The sequence below is a fragment of the Euleptes europaea genome, chromosome 2 (genome assembly GCF_029931775.1).
Source record: "Euleptes europaea isolate rEulEur1 chromosome 2, rEulEur1.hap1, whole genome shotgun sequence".
In the NCBI taxonomy this organism is placed as follows: domain Eukaryota; kingdom Metazoa; phylum Chordata; class Lepidosauria; order Squamata; family Sphaerodactylidae; genus Euleptes; species Euleptes europaea.
Window position 1 is genome coordinate 28987851 of NC_079313.1, and position 14993 is coordinate 29002843.

Consider the following 14993-nt stretch of genomic DNA (forward strand, 5'->3'; position numbering starts at 1 on the left):
CATCTAAACGGGACCAAATCCTAACCAGACGGACTCAGATCATGTGGTTGGTCCCTACGTTTTATGTGAGAGATCAACCACACAAGTCAAACCTAGGCATGTAGGGTTTGACCCCATTCCAATGTTAAGACACAGTATGAGTAGTCAGAGGCGTGGCCATTGCACCAGGAAGATGGTCAGGGCAGTAAAGTGCACTCTAGAGCTCTACCCCAATCACAAAAATCAGCCAAATGGGCCTACATTTTCAGATAATTTTAAAAATCTTAGTTTTGACTTTATGACATCATCTATGAGTTACTTTGAGCTGCAGGGGTAAAGTGAGATTTGTTTTTAAGTCTATAAACAAAATGCAGAAGGTCTATTACACCCATAATATTTTAAACTGTGAAAATGTTACATTTGCCCATCTAGCAAGGTTTCTGGGCTCTGTTGTCTCATAATACTATCCATCTCTAAAGCTGTTTCTTCTATCTTACTTAATGGTACAATCTTGTTAACTGTGTTATGTTTTGTTGAGCTAATATGTATAACAATGTGCTCCTCCATGCCATTAGCTTGAAGAGCAGTTCTGCAATTAGGGTTGCCAGCTCCAGGTTGGGAAATACCTGCAGATTTGGGGGGGGGGGTGGAGCCTGAGGATGAAGGGGTTTAGGGAGAGGGGACTTCAATGGGGTATAATGCCATACAGTCCACCTTACAAAACAGCCATTTTTTCCAGGGGAACTGATCTCTGTTGCCTGGCGATCAGTTGTAATAGCGGGATATCTCCAGCCACCACCTGGAGGTTGGCAACCCTATTTACAATCCATAGCTTGTTGGTACTCACAATATCATCAAATATAATCATTATTACCTGCATCTTGCAGACTAAAGCTGAATAATGATAAAACTACCGTAGAAGGTCTAACAACTCTTTTAGACCCCTTGTGTTGAATATCCAAATAGCTGGACTACAGAACAAGACATATTTAGTTGGACCAGTTCTCAATATGCTATTTTCCCCTGTGCATACTGTGTGAGTTAGAAGAATAAATGAACCATTTTGTTAAATCTCCCATTCCCATTATAATATTGATGTCATTCACAGAAAAGGGAACACTGAGGACCATGGAAAGCCATGAAAATCCAGATTCAGGCCTTAGGGATGTTGAACCTTGGAGAAGTTCAACAGGTGCCCTTATCTGTCTGTCTTCCCCACCTAATGCCTCCCCGACCTTGCCATGCCTAATGCCTCGTAGCCTCTTCACACGCTGAATCACCTCCCTGTCAAAATCTTCTGCGTCTTCCTGACCACCCATTAGTTTGTTGACTGCTATGGTGCTCCAGCCAAATCATTATTGTGGGTCCTAAATCCTGTCTGCTGTTACTTCTTTCCCCACCCACCCATCCCTGCAGAGGACTGATAACCACATATGCCCAGTCAATCCAGGTTAATTTGTGAAAACCTCTCCACCATGCAAATCCTAAGGCTACCCTGGGGAATTCTGCATCTGCTAACTTTGCACCTGCTTGTTCTGGAGCTCTTCCTATCATTTTGTGCTTGTTTCCCAGCATTTTGTAGAGATTAAATCACAAGGGATCTGGGCCTGAAAGGTTTGAAGGTTACAACTGGAGTTTTAAAAAAATCAGACAGGGTGTCTGTACGAGCAAACGAGTCAGCAATTTTTGTTTGCCTCTGACTATTTTGATAATTATTTGTAATTTTCCTATAAAGCTTCTGGTATTATGGTGTAGGCATGATAAGAAAAATATATAGGAGGAGCTGAAGTACTCAGCTTCATTTACTGCTGCCTTCTACATATTGTGTTTGTATACAGTGCACAAGAACGGGCAGCATTTGCTAAATGAACATGGGCCCTGCTGAGATCCAGTTGCAATATATATTGGGGAGGGGGCAAGAAATATCAAAGCATTAGATATCTCATCAACTATTCAATCTCTTTCTCCTCGATGTTGCCAGTCCCAAGTGCTGGAATTTCCTTCTGAGATAGCAACCCATACTCTTTCAAGAACATTTCCACATCCACAGCAAAAAACTCCTCATTGAACTGTTCTGTTACACTTATGAAATTGCTTACAAGCTCCCCACCTCTGTAGACAAGAAGCGTTGGGAGAACATCGGAAGAGAAACGGTCTCCAGCCCCTGTGTTAGAGGCCTTGATCTTGCAGAATCTCACCATGCAATATTCGGCAGCAAGACAGGCCAAACTGCTGTTGAGTAACTCACAGCCCTTGATACCATCTTCATAAATGTGGACAATAATGGTAGTGGTTTTCTTCTCTTTCTCAATGGTCTCCAAGAATTGCTCCCCACTCTGCAGCTCGGAAAGGTAGCCATACTTAGGCCCAAAGCTCAGCTTCTGGTGCATGTCCTGCATACAGCGCTTCCGATATTTCCGTAGGCAAGTTTCATCTTCTTTTTCACCATTAATTAGCTCGTACTCCTGCATGCTCATCTGTAAATATTGTGAAGAGTAAGTTAATTTACCAGCTCACTTAAACCAGCGGTAACCAACCTTTTTGAGATGGTGATCCTCAAGTCCAAACCATCTGGGCTGGCCTAGGTATTTTGGTGCCCCAGGCAAATTATGACCTTGGCACCCATCTATTCCAGCATTCCATTTTCTATAGTGCCCAACCAGATTTTTTTTAAACTAACAATCATTACTCAATTGGTACAGCTGCCCCCACTATGAACCCCAAGCAAGGGGGGTCTCCTCTTCCTCTGCCTGCTGGGCCAGAGCTGAGGTTTGAGGAGACACACTCAGGGGAACACTGGATTGAGGAGATACACAAAGATGGCAGTGAAGAGGTTGGTGGCAAGGGGCTCAGTGTAGTGTATCTCCCACAGCAGGTAGAGGGAAGTGAGGCACTACTGGGGGCTGGACAAGAGGTTGGGCTGCAGAAGGAGCAGTGCCAAAATAGATCCCATGGGTGCACATGCCTCTTTTTATCCTCTGGTTTCTTTCATGGCATGCTGAACAGCTCCCACCTTCTTTCAGCGACTACCCTAAAGTTATGAGTTGCCAGATGGCTTCCCCCCCCCCCACTATTGTTGCAAAAAGGGAGGGGGAGATGAAAATGTGAGAAGCTGGCAAAGAGGAGGGGGGGAAGGCTGCAAAGGGCAATCCTGTGATCCAGGGTCCTGACCCACTGACTTAAAGAATGAGAGACATGGATCAGGAGGGTGGGAAGTCAAATGAGAAGTGGCAGCAGTCTTGAAAGTGGAATCACTCATGGGTGTCAATTGAAATTGAGAACTATTTAGACAAGCACAGAGGCCTCAGACAGATGTTGTGGTAAGGCCTGATCAGGCAGGCAGAAGGAAGGCTTAAAGCGTACCTCCACATTGGGGTGGGGGGAGAGAACGGAACCTTGATTACTTCCTGTGAAGGTTCCTTCTGCTCTGAGGAAGGAAGGGCATCTTGATCAGCGGGTGATTCCTACTGGTTGCTCAGGGAAGCAGGATTAAACTTCTTCCTGTCTCCTCAGTTGGAATCACCTGTTGCTCAGTTTGACATCTTTCTGAGCTATATCTGACAGGACTGAACCCTATAAACATAACTATAACCACAACAGGTAAGAAGTTCGAAAATCCTGCAAGTAGCAAGAAGTAAGAATCAATAGAAGAATGAAAGGGGGGGAAACTGAACTCTCCAATCTAATTGCTGAGGAACGAAGCTCTGTATATGCTATCTTAACCTTAATGCATCTTGTTGTTGTTGGTCCATCTTTGTTCAGGGTGGGCAAGTTGACCTTCCTTCCTCAGAGCAGAAGGACCCTTCATGGTAAGTAATCAAGTTTCCATTACTGCTCTGAGGAGGAGGACATCTCAATCAGTGGGATCTTCAAGAGCTATGATTCTCCAGGTAGGTCTAATAATCTTCCACCACTTGCTGGAGCACTCTTCTTCCAAAGGCTGCATCAGCGGATGCGAATGCATTCAGATGATAATGATTAACGAATGTGGATATTGGACCAGGTCACAGCACGACAAATCTCCTCCATGGATGCCTATCAAAGGCTGATGAAGTAGCCACACTGTGGATGGAATGAGCACTGGAACCTTGTTAGCCTGATAGGCCTCTGCTATACACTGCCTAATGGAATAACTGATGGCCGGTTTAGAGAGTTTCTTTCCTTTGCTGGGCGCTATGATGGAAATAAACAGTGCTTCTGTCTTTCTGATGTCTGCTGTCCTTTCTATACAAATCCTCAGTACACCTTCGATCCAATTTGTGCCAATCCTGTTCTTTCAGATGTCTTGGGTTCAGTCAAAATGAAGGTAGGTGGCTCTCTTGAGATCTATGTAAGGTAGTATTTACCTTCGGAATAAATGTAGAGTCTGGTCTGAGAATGACTTTGTCCTTATGAAATACAGACAGACCTTTGTTGATTGATAATGCCCCCAATTCAGACACACTGCGTGCAGATGTTACGGCTACTAGAAAGATGGACTTCATACATAAATTTTTTAGTGGAACCTCCCTGAGAGGTTTGAAGGGATGCTTTGTGAGAGAGCTGAGGAGCACGTGGAGGTGCCAAATGGGAAACCTATGTATTAATGGAGGTAATGACTGGTAGACTCCCTTCAGAAAGGCCAAAATGTGTGGATGTTTTGACAAAGGAAATCCATCCATCTGAGGTAAGACCGTAGTTATGGCCACTATCTGTTTGTGCAAAGTGGAAGCCTTTAATGACTGACTGACTCCATCCTGAAGGAAATCTAAGATGTTGTCTATGTCTGACTCCAATGGGTCAACATGCTTGCATGTGCACCAGAGAACAAAGGCCTTCCACACTATTGTAGAGTCTCTTGGTGGAAGGATGTCTGGCCTCTAGGATGGTATCTACCACAGCAGACTTATAGCCAAGGTTCAAGAACCAATGCCTTTCAAGGTCCAGGTGGTTAAGTGCAGCTAATCTGGATCCGGATGGTGTAGTGGACCCTGATGGAATAGGTCTAATGACACTGGGAGATGCCAGGGTTCCTGAGTAAATAGCTCCATCAGGCTCGAGTACCAGGGTCTTCTGGGCCAATCCAGAGCTATAAGGATGACTGTAACTCCTTCCCGATGTATCTTTCTCAAGATTTTGGGGATAATGGGTAGTGGAAGAAACACACATAGGAGTCCTTTCAGTCATGGGGAAAGTAGAGCGTCTACCTCCTCCGCTCCAGGATGGGTGAATCCGGAGGGAAAGCATGGAACTTGTCTGTTTGTTGCTGAGGCAAACAAGTCCTCTTTTGTGACTCCCAGCCTCTCTGTCATCAGTACAAAGTCATTCCTCTTCGTCGATCTGTTTGCAACTCAACTAATCCGCTTCCATGTTGAGGATTCCTTTTATGTGCTTTGCTATGATGGTTTTTAGATGATGCTCTGCCCACAAGAGGAGTTTCTTGGTTTCCTTGTGGAGGATCGATGAGCTGGACCCTCTCTGCTTGTTGATATGAGCTTTCACTGAGACATTGTGCCAATTAACACGTGTTCCTGGGTCACATGTGGTAGAAATTCTGTCAGGGCCTTCCTGATAGCTCTGATCTCTAGTAGGTTGATGTGGAGGGACCTCTCTGGTGTCAACCATGACCCCTGGGCCAACTGGGACTTGCAAGTGGATCCCCAGCCCTCCAGGCTTGCATCTGTAAAGACCTGCCCTGATGTTTCCTATAGGTAAGATTGACCCATTGCTATGGTTCCCTTCTTTGTCCACCAGACAAGGCTCCGTCTGGTTGTCATGGGTAAGACTATTGATTTGTCTTTCCATTGAAGAATCTCTATCTGGTACGGTCTCAGTAGCTACTGAAGCGAGCACGAATGGAGGCAAGCCCAGGGGACGATTCCGACACAGGAAATAATTAATCCCTGTAACCTCAAGGGTGCCATCAGTCTTGGCCTTGGAAGTGTGCTTTGCCATCTTGCAGATTTTTTTCACCTTGTTGTCGAGAATTACACCTAAGTGGGTTAGTAGTTGTGTTGGTAGAAGAGTTTTTGCTTTGTTTATCAAGTATCCATGTTGTTCCAAGGTCCTTACGACCGCTTCTGTGTGAGCTCTGGTTATGGTTAGAGACAGTGTGCACACCAGGATGTTGTCGAGGTAGGGATGGATGTGTATCCATGAAGGCTGACTTGGAATAGTAATCTGTGGGCTACGCTCATAGCCAAAGTGACCTTTGGATGGACGCAGTGGCCACCGTGGCTCTGGAGGAGAACATCATGGAGTCTACAGTGGTGTCAGCCATGAAAGTGTGACAGCTTTGTGGATATAGCTAACTCCTTCTGTTGCCCTTTTATTCTCCACTGGGAACAGTTGAGGCAGCTTTCTGGTCTATACTATGGCTGCCCTGGCTATTAGGGACGCAGTTGCTGAAGCCTGCACTGAAAGAGTGCCAGATTCGTGTGTCTGTTTTGCAGCGAAGTCTGCCTTTCTGCCCAAAAGGTCCTTGATGGTTCCCATTTCATCCTCAGAGACTACATCTGAGGACTGTAGCACAGCTACCGAAGTGTCCCCTAGGAGGATTTGTAATAGGTCGACTGCATGAGGGGCTAGATTTTCCTTTTTTTTTTTTTTTTAGTATTGGGAAGAAAACCGTCTGTTCCCCATAGGATTCTCCCACTCTGCCCTGACTAGGGCCTCAAAATATTCAGGAAAAGGAACGGTTTTGCTGGGTGTTTTAATCCTTGTGGGAAATTCCTTAGGGCCCTTCGGTCTAACCTTGTCCTTGGGCTCCTCCCCAGAATCTGGATCCTCTGTAAGATCAAGAGCCATAATGGCTTTAGATAGTAGATTTTGGTATTCCTTCCCTGCAAAAAGCCTTGTTTGCTGGTAGATTTTGGTATTCCTTCCCTGCAAAAAGCCTTGTTTGCTGGTAGTCTACAACAGTCTCTTCATCAGCGAACTCTCCTTCCTCCCTCTCTTCAATGTCAGAGCCCCCATGGTAGGCTGAGAGGTCCCTGGGACTGGTGGCTGTCACCTCAGCGTTAGTTTTTGTGGGCCAAGATGCTTGATTTTCCGGGGGGGGGGGGGGGAAGCACCTAGGCTGTCTGTAGTAATCACGCCTATATGGTGAGGAAGGTGGAGAGCCCCAGTAAGATGAGGCTATGGAGGGGTTTTGCAGAGTGTGCAGCTCCTCCCGGAGGGCCAGGATCACCTGTCTGAGCTCAGTGGGTTTCGTGCTTGGGAGCCGTCCATCATCCACATACCCAAGTGTGTGTGTGTGGGGGGGGGGGCTCACCGCGTTCCCACTCAATGACATCTGCTTTTGGGTTGCCAAGGAAGACAAACCAGCTCCCAGGTCCTCGCAGACCTCAATTTAAGTCTTAATTACTCCAGTCTTGTGCCCATTCCCCGGCTATGGAATCACTTTACTTGTGTATTTTGTTGGGTTAATTTTTTCTTACCTTCCGAATCAGTCTGTCTCTGGTGGTATCATTTCTGTTGACAGAGCGATGGGGTGAGGACATTTGCCTGATAAGGATCTCTTTCTTGCTCAAAGACAGGGTGTTTGTGCCTTCACTTTCTAATTTAAACTTTCTCCAGTCATGGATCACCCCTTTAGGTCCTAGGAGAAGAAAAGGACACTGTTGCTTTATACTCTATATGACTGCTTGGTCTCTTGAGACTTTCAGACCTTGAAATTCAGGGGGGAGAGCTTGGATACAAAGGCCCTTTTCAAACTGCCTTTATAATCTGTCTGAGCAGTGGGTTGCTAATTGATTTTTTGTGTCAGTTCAGACACAACTGATTTGGCTCCCCAGTGCTAGCAGATTTTTTTTTTTTACTTGCATCTTGTTGGCATTGCGGGGCTCTGCTGCTTTTTAGGAAAGCTGCTTTCACCAGTTTTCAGTTTCTCCTTGCTCTTCTAAATCGCTCCAGTGTGCTGTCTGAACTATCTGGAGTGCTTCCGAAAGGACTGCGATTATTTTTCCACCTTTTTTGCCAGCGTGTTCTTTTCTGGCTTTTTTTTTTTTACGTTCTGAGATTTGAGCTATAGAGCTATAGCAGTACCATCAACATGCCTGGAGTTGAGCTGGTTCCAGGAGCAACAGGAGAGAAAAGCAACTCATTGGGTGGTTGTCCCACCAATCAGTGCTGCGGGGTTCCACCCACCAGCGATGAGGGACAACATGTGCAGAGAACATGAGCCCTCACAGATGCCCTCCTGCAGTGCTTGGAGGACATAGCACTTCCCAAACACACTCTAGTAGATATGTGCACAGACCTACCAAGCACATCAAGAAAGTAATATGCATGTCAATCATCCCCAGCACCATCTCCAGCAGGAGTCCAACCACAGCGGGGATACTGATCATGATTGCAACAATGCTAGCTATCCACACATGCACTCGCTGACACGTTCCACCCACAAAGAGAAAAAAATTTCCTCCCTGGAATATATATGCCTGAGATTCTCTTGGCAACAAGTCACTGAACAGCCAATCCCATTGGGCCATTCATGGGGTGCTTGCAGAGGCGGATCTACTGTGAAACTAATGAAGTTTAAGCTTCAGGGCCCCTAATCCCGGAGGGGCCCCCTAAACTTTTATTAATGAGTGAATTTCTCAACAAAATCGATGGCGTTTTTTAAATGATAGAATCATAAGCCAATGGGTTGAAGTACTTAATATTGACTTTAGAATATGCTCTAATACCCATTTCATATGGCCTCAAAGTGTCCCTGTAATTGGTTAAATTTCAAAATTTTCTGGAGGGCTTGCAGGGCCCGAACCCCCAGCTGTATGGGCTCACTGAGCTCGCCAGAATCCATTCACAGCCTACATTTTGGCAGCTGGATTGTCAGATCCTTTGTTGGTGCATGGCTTAATAGTTCTGTAGTTTTAGTTCATCACTGTATGGCCCATTTTCAAGGACTCTACCCCACCACCCTGTTCTCCACCATTTGAGCCTCGAGGTCCTTGCAAGGGCAGCACAGTCCTTTGGACCTTGTTGGATATTGCCCTATTGTTGCTGGTTGCGAAGGGCCCCCCATAACAGTTCAAGCTTCTGGGCCCCAAAAATGTAGGTCCACCACTGGGTGCTTGGGCAGCTGAACACCATGGCATCCCAAAACAGAGACCTTTGGCTAGCAACCAGTGTGAGACCAATCACTGTTACACTGATCCGCCACCACCCAATGAGTTGCTTTTATTCTCCTGGAAGCAGCTGCAGATATGTCAATGGTATTGCTATAGCACAAATCTCAGAACGTTTTTTTAAAAAGCCGGAAAAAGATCACACTGGTAAAAAAAGGCAGGAAAACAATAGCTGTTTGAACTGGCCAGAGCACCTTAGAAATGGCTCATCGATGGATTGAAATGAGCTGTATGAATGCCCGTCTCTGTATTGCTTAACTCCGAAACAGGCCAACAATGGGTGACGTCAGGTTTAGAGCAGTAATCTGAACAGGGCCAAAGAGTCAGGGGACGCTAGTATGGTATAGGACCTGACAGAAACGGAGCAATATTTTGATATGTTAGATGGCAATGCCTGACCATGTCTGGTTTTCATAGAAGGGAAATTATGGACTGGGGGTGTCCATTGCAAAAGTTTTCAAATTGCAGTTGCCAGTTACCCTGAAGAAAAATGTCTGTTCCTTCAACATAGGAACCCATGAGAAGAACAAAAGCCATGGGGGATGGGACTGCAATGAGGAAGGGAACTGGGCAAGACTGAGAGGAAAAGCTGATGATCTTGGTAAGGCAAAGTAAGTCTGGTCCAGGAACCTGGATGGAAGACATCCTAAGAGCCCTGTGCAGGTTATCTTGAGCAGAAGAAAAGTGGGATATTAATGAAGTAAATACATTGTAAATTCTTTTTCTATAATACTAGAGACCATGAAGGTCTGTATCTGCTTTCCATTTTAGAGCAGGGTTTCCAACTGCCTAGAGACAGAAACGACCTGCCCCTTTAACAGAAGCTTAACACTGTTAATTACCAGGTGATGTTATTTACTTCCATGCCATGAAAAGTTTCAGCTGCCCATTTCTGCACATGCAACCTATGTTAAAGGGACTGGACATTTTTTCCCATTCCAGAGATGGAGTGAGTGTGCGTGTGTATATGTGATTGTGCTCTAGTCCTAACTAATCTCTGTGCCAGGAGTCTTAGCTTCAAAGTAGTTAGATTCTCTGAAATGATCATAATACACTAGACTGGTCGGTAGGTGGAAATTAGGATAAGTATTTATATGCTAGATGTTGTGCATTCCTCAGTCTTAATCTCTTTCTCCAAGATATTATTTACTTTTAGTGGCTTGACCATGCTAATTTTCTCTGTCTTGCCTATGGGCGGCCCCATTTCACTGTCATAACCATAGGCATGAGACCATGAAGCATGAGACCATGAAGCATGTTATCTGGAACAGTAATAGTTGTGCACCTCTAGATGAATTGCTATGATTCTGATGCCTCTATGAATTTTGGTTTGGAAATAATTTTGTATATTTTGTGTGATTAGGAGCATTGCATATTTTAAAAATAATAATAATAATTTTAAAAGTTAAAAATGTGTGTAGCCATCATGATGCACCGAATGGTACCACAGCATCCTATTCACTTGCAACTGAGGCAGGCCTATTTCATAACTATGCATTTTATACGACCAACAAGATAAAATTAAAAAAAGTTTTAGTAGAGAGGTCCGAAAGTTCCCTTCTGTAAGTGCTGCTGCACTTGTATAGCATAGGCTCCAAGCCAAAAGAGATGTCCCACTGAGTTGGACCAAAATTCTGTTACACCCATTGCCATCTTGAACAATGGTCCGGCTGCTGCCCCAGGCGAGCTCATAAGCAGGGCATGGCAGAGATGATAGCGCCATGCTAATTTGTCCTTTCCACTCTACCAGCCATTTGGCAATCTGAACATGGAAGCTCTTTTTCGAACTAGGACTTCAACTACCTGCAAAGTGAGCACTATCTGAACTTTGGTACTGGAAAGTAATCATGGAGGGGGATTTGACTTGAATGAAATGTACCAAAAAAGTGGGCTTTGTCTGAACCCACTAGCAAGCCAAGGACCTAGTACCTGTATGCTGTCATGTATTGCTGGGGGGGCATTCCTCAGGGATGTAAAGGAAGCTAGCATGCACAAGCTTTTCTTGTAGCGGGCTTCGAGAGAAGTAGGGACATTAGAATGAGACCCGCTTCTTTTTTAGGCATAGGGCATCTTTCACATTTACAGAGTCCTTGTCAACGTCCTGAAGAACCGTACCTCTTTTATGTGTCTCTAGTTATTTTTGCCCTGATAGCCCCAGGCTAGCCTGATCTCGTCAAATCTCAGAAGCTAAGTAGGGTCAGCTCTGATTAGAATTTGGATGGGTGACCTCTAAGCACAATGTTGTTTTTACTATGTACCAATTAAATCAGGGGTACATAAAAGGAATTTCATCCTTTTGCTATTGATTTTATACCACAACTCCTTTACCTGTATGTGTAGCCTCAGGTGCTTCAAAATCACCTTCCAAACTGGGACCTTTTTTCTCTTCCATCACTGTAACTGGATTGGCAGACGCTGGCAGGATCTAGGGAAGCAATAAGGAATACATTAAAAGACGGGCTGCAGGCTTTAGAATTGACAACACCCTAATGTGTGGTTTTCTGTTTCTGGTTGCTGGTTTAAATTCCGTCCACAAGCGTATGAAATCAGGGAATAGCTATTTCCTATTCAGGTGTCATAAAGACCAGAACAATGGATCAAATTCTTGTAATATTATTTTAAAGTTATGGTTATGGTCAATGAAGAATTTAATTAAAAGATACATGGTTCTCAGTACTACCCTGTATTGTGTACCTGTTTTTACGCAATTTTATACTTTTCTGTTCTGTGTTTCACACACTCTTCTGCTTGCTTTAGGGATTGTGGTGCCTTGCTTGATTGTAAATTGGTGTTTCCCTTCCCACTTTATAAGTTATAAAAAAGATACTTCCTGTGTTTCCAACATGGCTTAAGCACACATGGAATATACATCCCCAGGAACTCCATCTGTCCATGTGTTTACAGTTTACTACATGTTTTTAAAAAATGTGGTGGCCCTATATTCATTGTAGTTGACCTGCAACTAAAACATAAAGAAGTTATCCTTTTCTATAACTTTAACATGGCAGTTAGGTTTGATATGATGCAGGAATTATTGTTCCAATTGTGCGAAATCTCCATCATGATTGTGCTAAGTTTCCAAACAAAAAATGGAGCTCATCAAAACTCAAGTGCTAAGCCAGGGGTCCCTAATGTGGTGCCCATTGTGCTGCCAACATGTTTCCAGGTGCCCACCAAGGGTTTTTGGATAATGGGTGAGGCCAGGTGAGGTTTTTTTCCAGCAAGCCTAGAAAGCACAGGATTTGGGGGGTGGGGGAGAGAGAGAGAGAGAGAGACCTTAGCGGGGTCTAATGCCATAGAGTCCACCCTCCCAAACAGCCATTTTCTCCAGGGGAACTGATCTCTGTTGTCTAGAGATCAGTTGTAATTCCAAGCGATCTCGAGACCCCACCTGAAGGTTGGCAGCCCTACCTGCGCACATGTATCGTGTGGTGGTGGGGTCTCATTTTTACATCAGAAGGGGCTCTTGGGGGAACTGAATCTCCCCCTTTATCTCCCTATGCTTCAAGTGTTTTCTTCACAGCCCAATATTCTTCTGATATATATGAACTGAGGAGAGATTAGAAATGTGTAATGGATTAGTAATGGATCATAAGGCAGTGAATGCAAGAGAATTCAGTTGTCCTTACTTAAACATACCTTTTTTGCGAACGTTAGACAACATCCCCTCATACTTCATATACCTGCCCTGTTCGCATATAAACAACAAACATGGTTGCCCCTATCATGTCTAGTTGGTTAAAGTCAGTGAGTAGGGTTGCCAGAATGTGCAGCAGTCTGGTGGGGGACAGGGGGGTGCCAGCAGGCAATGGCATGATGTGACATCACAGCTCTCTAGGAATCACAGGGAGAGTGAATTGACACCACTTCCAGGTTTTCCCCAGAAGTGACATCACGCTGTTGCTCAATTGTGATATTTTTAAAGATTATTTTTCTTCCACTGGCCTCAGAAGTGGCAGTGTGAAATAAGAGCTGGGACAAGGGAAACTAGCTGCCCTGTCAGTGAGTGAGCTGGTCAGAAATATAGATTATAGCCGCTCCGAGCCCGGTCTCGGCCGGGGAGAGCGGGGTATTAAACTGAAACAGTAAATGATCATGAGGTGTAACCATATGTTGTCTGAAACATACATACCAGAATCTTTGTGTAATTTGGACTAGTCCTAAAAAAAAAAGGTAAAGGTCCCCTGTGCAAGCACCGGGTCATTCCTGACCCATGGGGTGACGTCACATCCTGACGTTTTCTAGGCAGACTGTGTTGGGGTGGTTTGCCAGTGCCTTCCCCAGTCATCTTCCCTTTACCCCCAGCAAGCTGGGTCCTCATTTGACCGACCTCGGAAGGATGGAAGGCTGAGTCAACTTTGAGCCGGCTACCTGAAACCAACATCTGTTAGGATCAAACTCAGGTCGTGAGCAGAGCTTTTGACAGCAGTACTGCAGTCCTAAATACTTGGAAGTAAATAATGTTAAAATAAATTGAAATTGTTATGCACTTAGGTTTGAGGTGTAAAAATACTAAAAGGTAATGTGAACATTTGGAGGAGGTGGTCTTTAAGGAAATAGCAACATTATTTTGGTCTGTTTAAAATGGGAATTCTTCCATAGTTATTGCTCTGTTTGCCTTCCCCTCCAGATTAGGGTTGCCAGCCTCCAGGTTGTGGCTGGAGATATGGGATTACAACTGATCTCCAGGCGACAGATATCAGTTCACCTGTAGAAAATGGCCACTTTGGAAGGTGAGCTCTATGTGATTATAACCCATTAAAGTTCCTCCTCTCCCCAAACCCAACCTTTCTCAGGCTCCACCTCTAAAGTCTCCAGATATTTTGCAACCCAGAGCTGGCAACCTTACTCCAGATGCTTATAAAAATAATCTCAAGGAAGCAGAATTGCACTACTAAGTGATATTTTTAGCTATTGCAGGTGTGAACAGGAGGAAAGTGGCCACAGCCAAAACCGATAAGCATCTTATATTACAGCCAAAATTGATAAGCATCTTATTATATTAAACATTATAATCAAAGGGGTTTAAATTAGTTAGAGAAATGACTCTACCTTGGCCAGCTCATCATTGGTTCTACACATTGAGACTCAAACTACAAATTCTAAGGGAAGTCTGGCTGCCACTGCCTGGCATCTCTAAACCTTGCCTCCGACCCATGTCTCCCTAGCATCTTCTAATAATGGGTGGTCATTGATGTGACATCACTGTACTCAGTTTCCCTGCTCCAGCCATACTTCACTGGCTGTCACTTGCAGGGAGAAGTAGTTTTAGCTTTATGGCTCATGCCCCTTCTCATCTTTTGGTAGCTATGTTGCTGCAGGGCAGGCTGGAGGTATGGGTTGGTGATAGCCATTCAGATTCCCCATGAAATCTAGTTAGGGTTTAATAAGATGAAAATGATTTGAGGAGGTAAGCACCGTAGCCAATGGCAAACATTTAATAAGAGAAAGAATCAAAGACATGGCTATGCAAGATGACTTGGCCTTTATTTCCCTAAATGTCTGTTTGTCTGATGTTCTTACTGGAAAGACTTTTGTCTGGAACCTTAAATCAGAGCTATTTTAGGCATGGTTTTTGTGTAGGAAAAGCATATGACCCCTTCTCCCCCACCCCCATCCTCACCGTTATGAGCTGGATCTAACCTGATTTCCTGCTGGTAAAAAGAAACGAGGAATTTACTAGTTCCTTCACTAGTAAAAATGCAATAAATAAAAAAGAGCAGGGGGAACAGGAGGGAGATGGGAATCCTGTCCCTGTGATTGTGTGGTGTGTGAACCATTTCAGAGAATGCTGAACAAGTCGCCGCCACGGGAAAATGCTCTGAAAGGTGAGGAGCTGTCTGTGCTGCCCTGCAAGGTGGCATTGTACCAGGAATACATGGCAGCCGCTGGCTCGCAGAAGGG

The 14993-nt window shown here is 44.7% G+C and overlaps 1 protein-coding gene across 1 annotated transcript in view; it reads right to left on the bottom strand.

Annotated features, from left to right (window-relative positions):
• Positions 1–1928: 1928 nt before the first annotated feature.
• Positions 1929–14993, bottom strand: part of PDC (phosducin) — a 36159-nt gene continuing 23094 nt past the window's right edge. The window contains exons 2-4 of the mRNA XM_056845113.1: positions 11418–11514; positions 7398–7558; positions 1929–2456 (exon numbers count right to left, since the gene is read on the bottom strand). Of these exons, the coding sequence (XP_056701091.1) occupies positions 1929–2456; positions 7398–7558; positions 11418–11481 (753 nt within the window). The 5' untranslated portion in view covers positions 11482–11514. The remainder of the gene's footprint in view (positions 2457–7397; positions 7559–11417; positions 11515–14993) is intronic.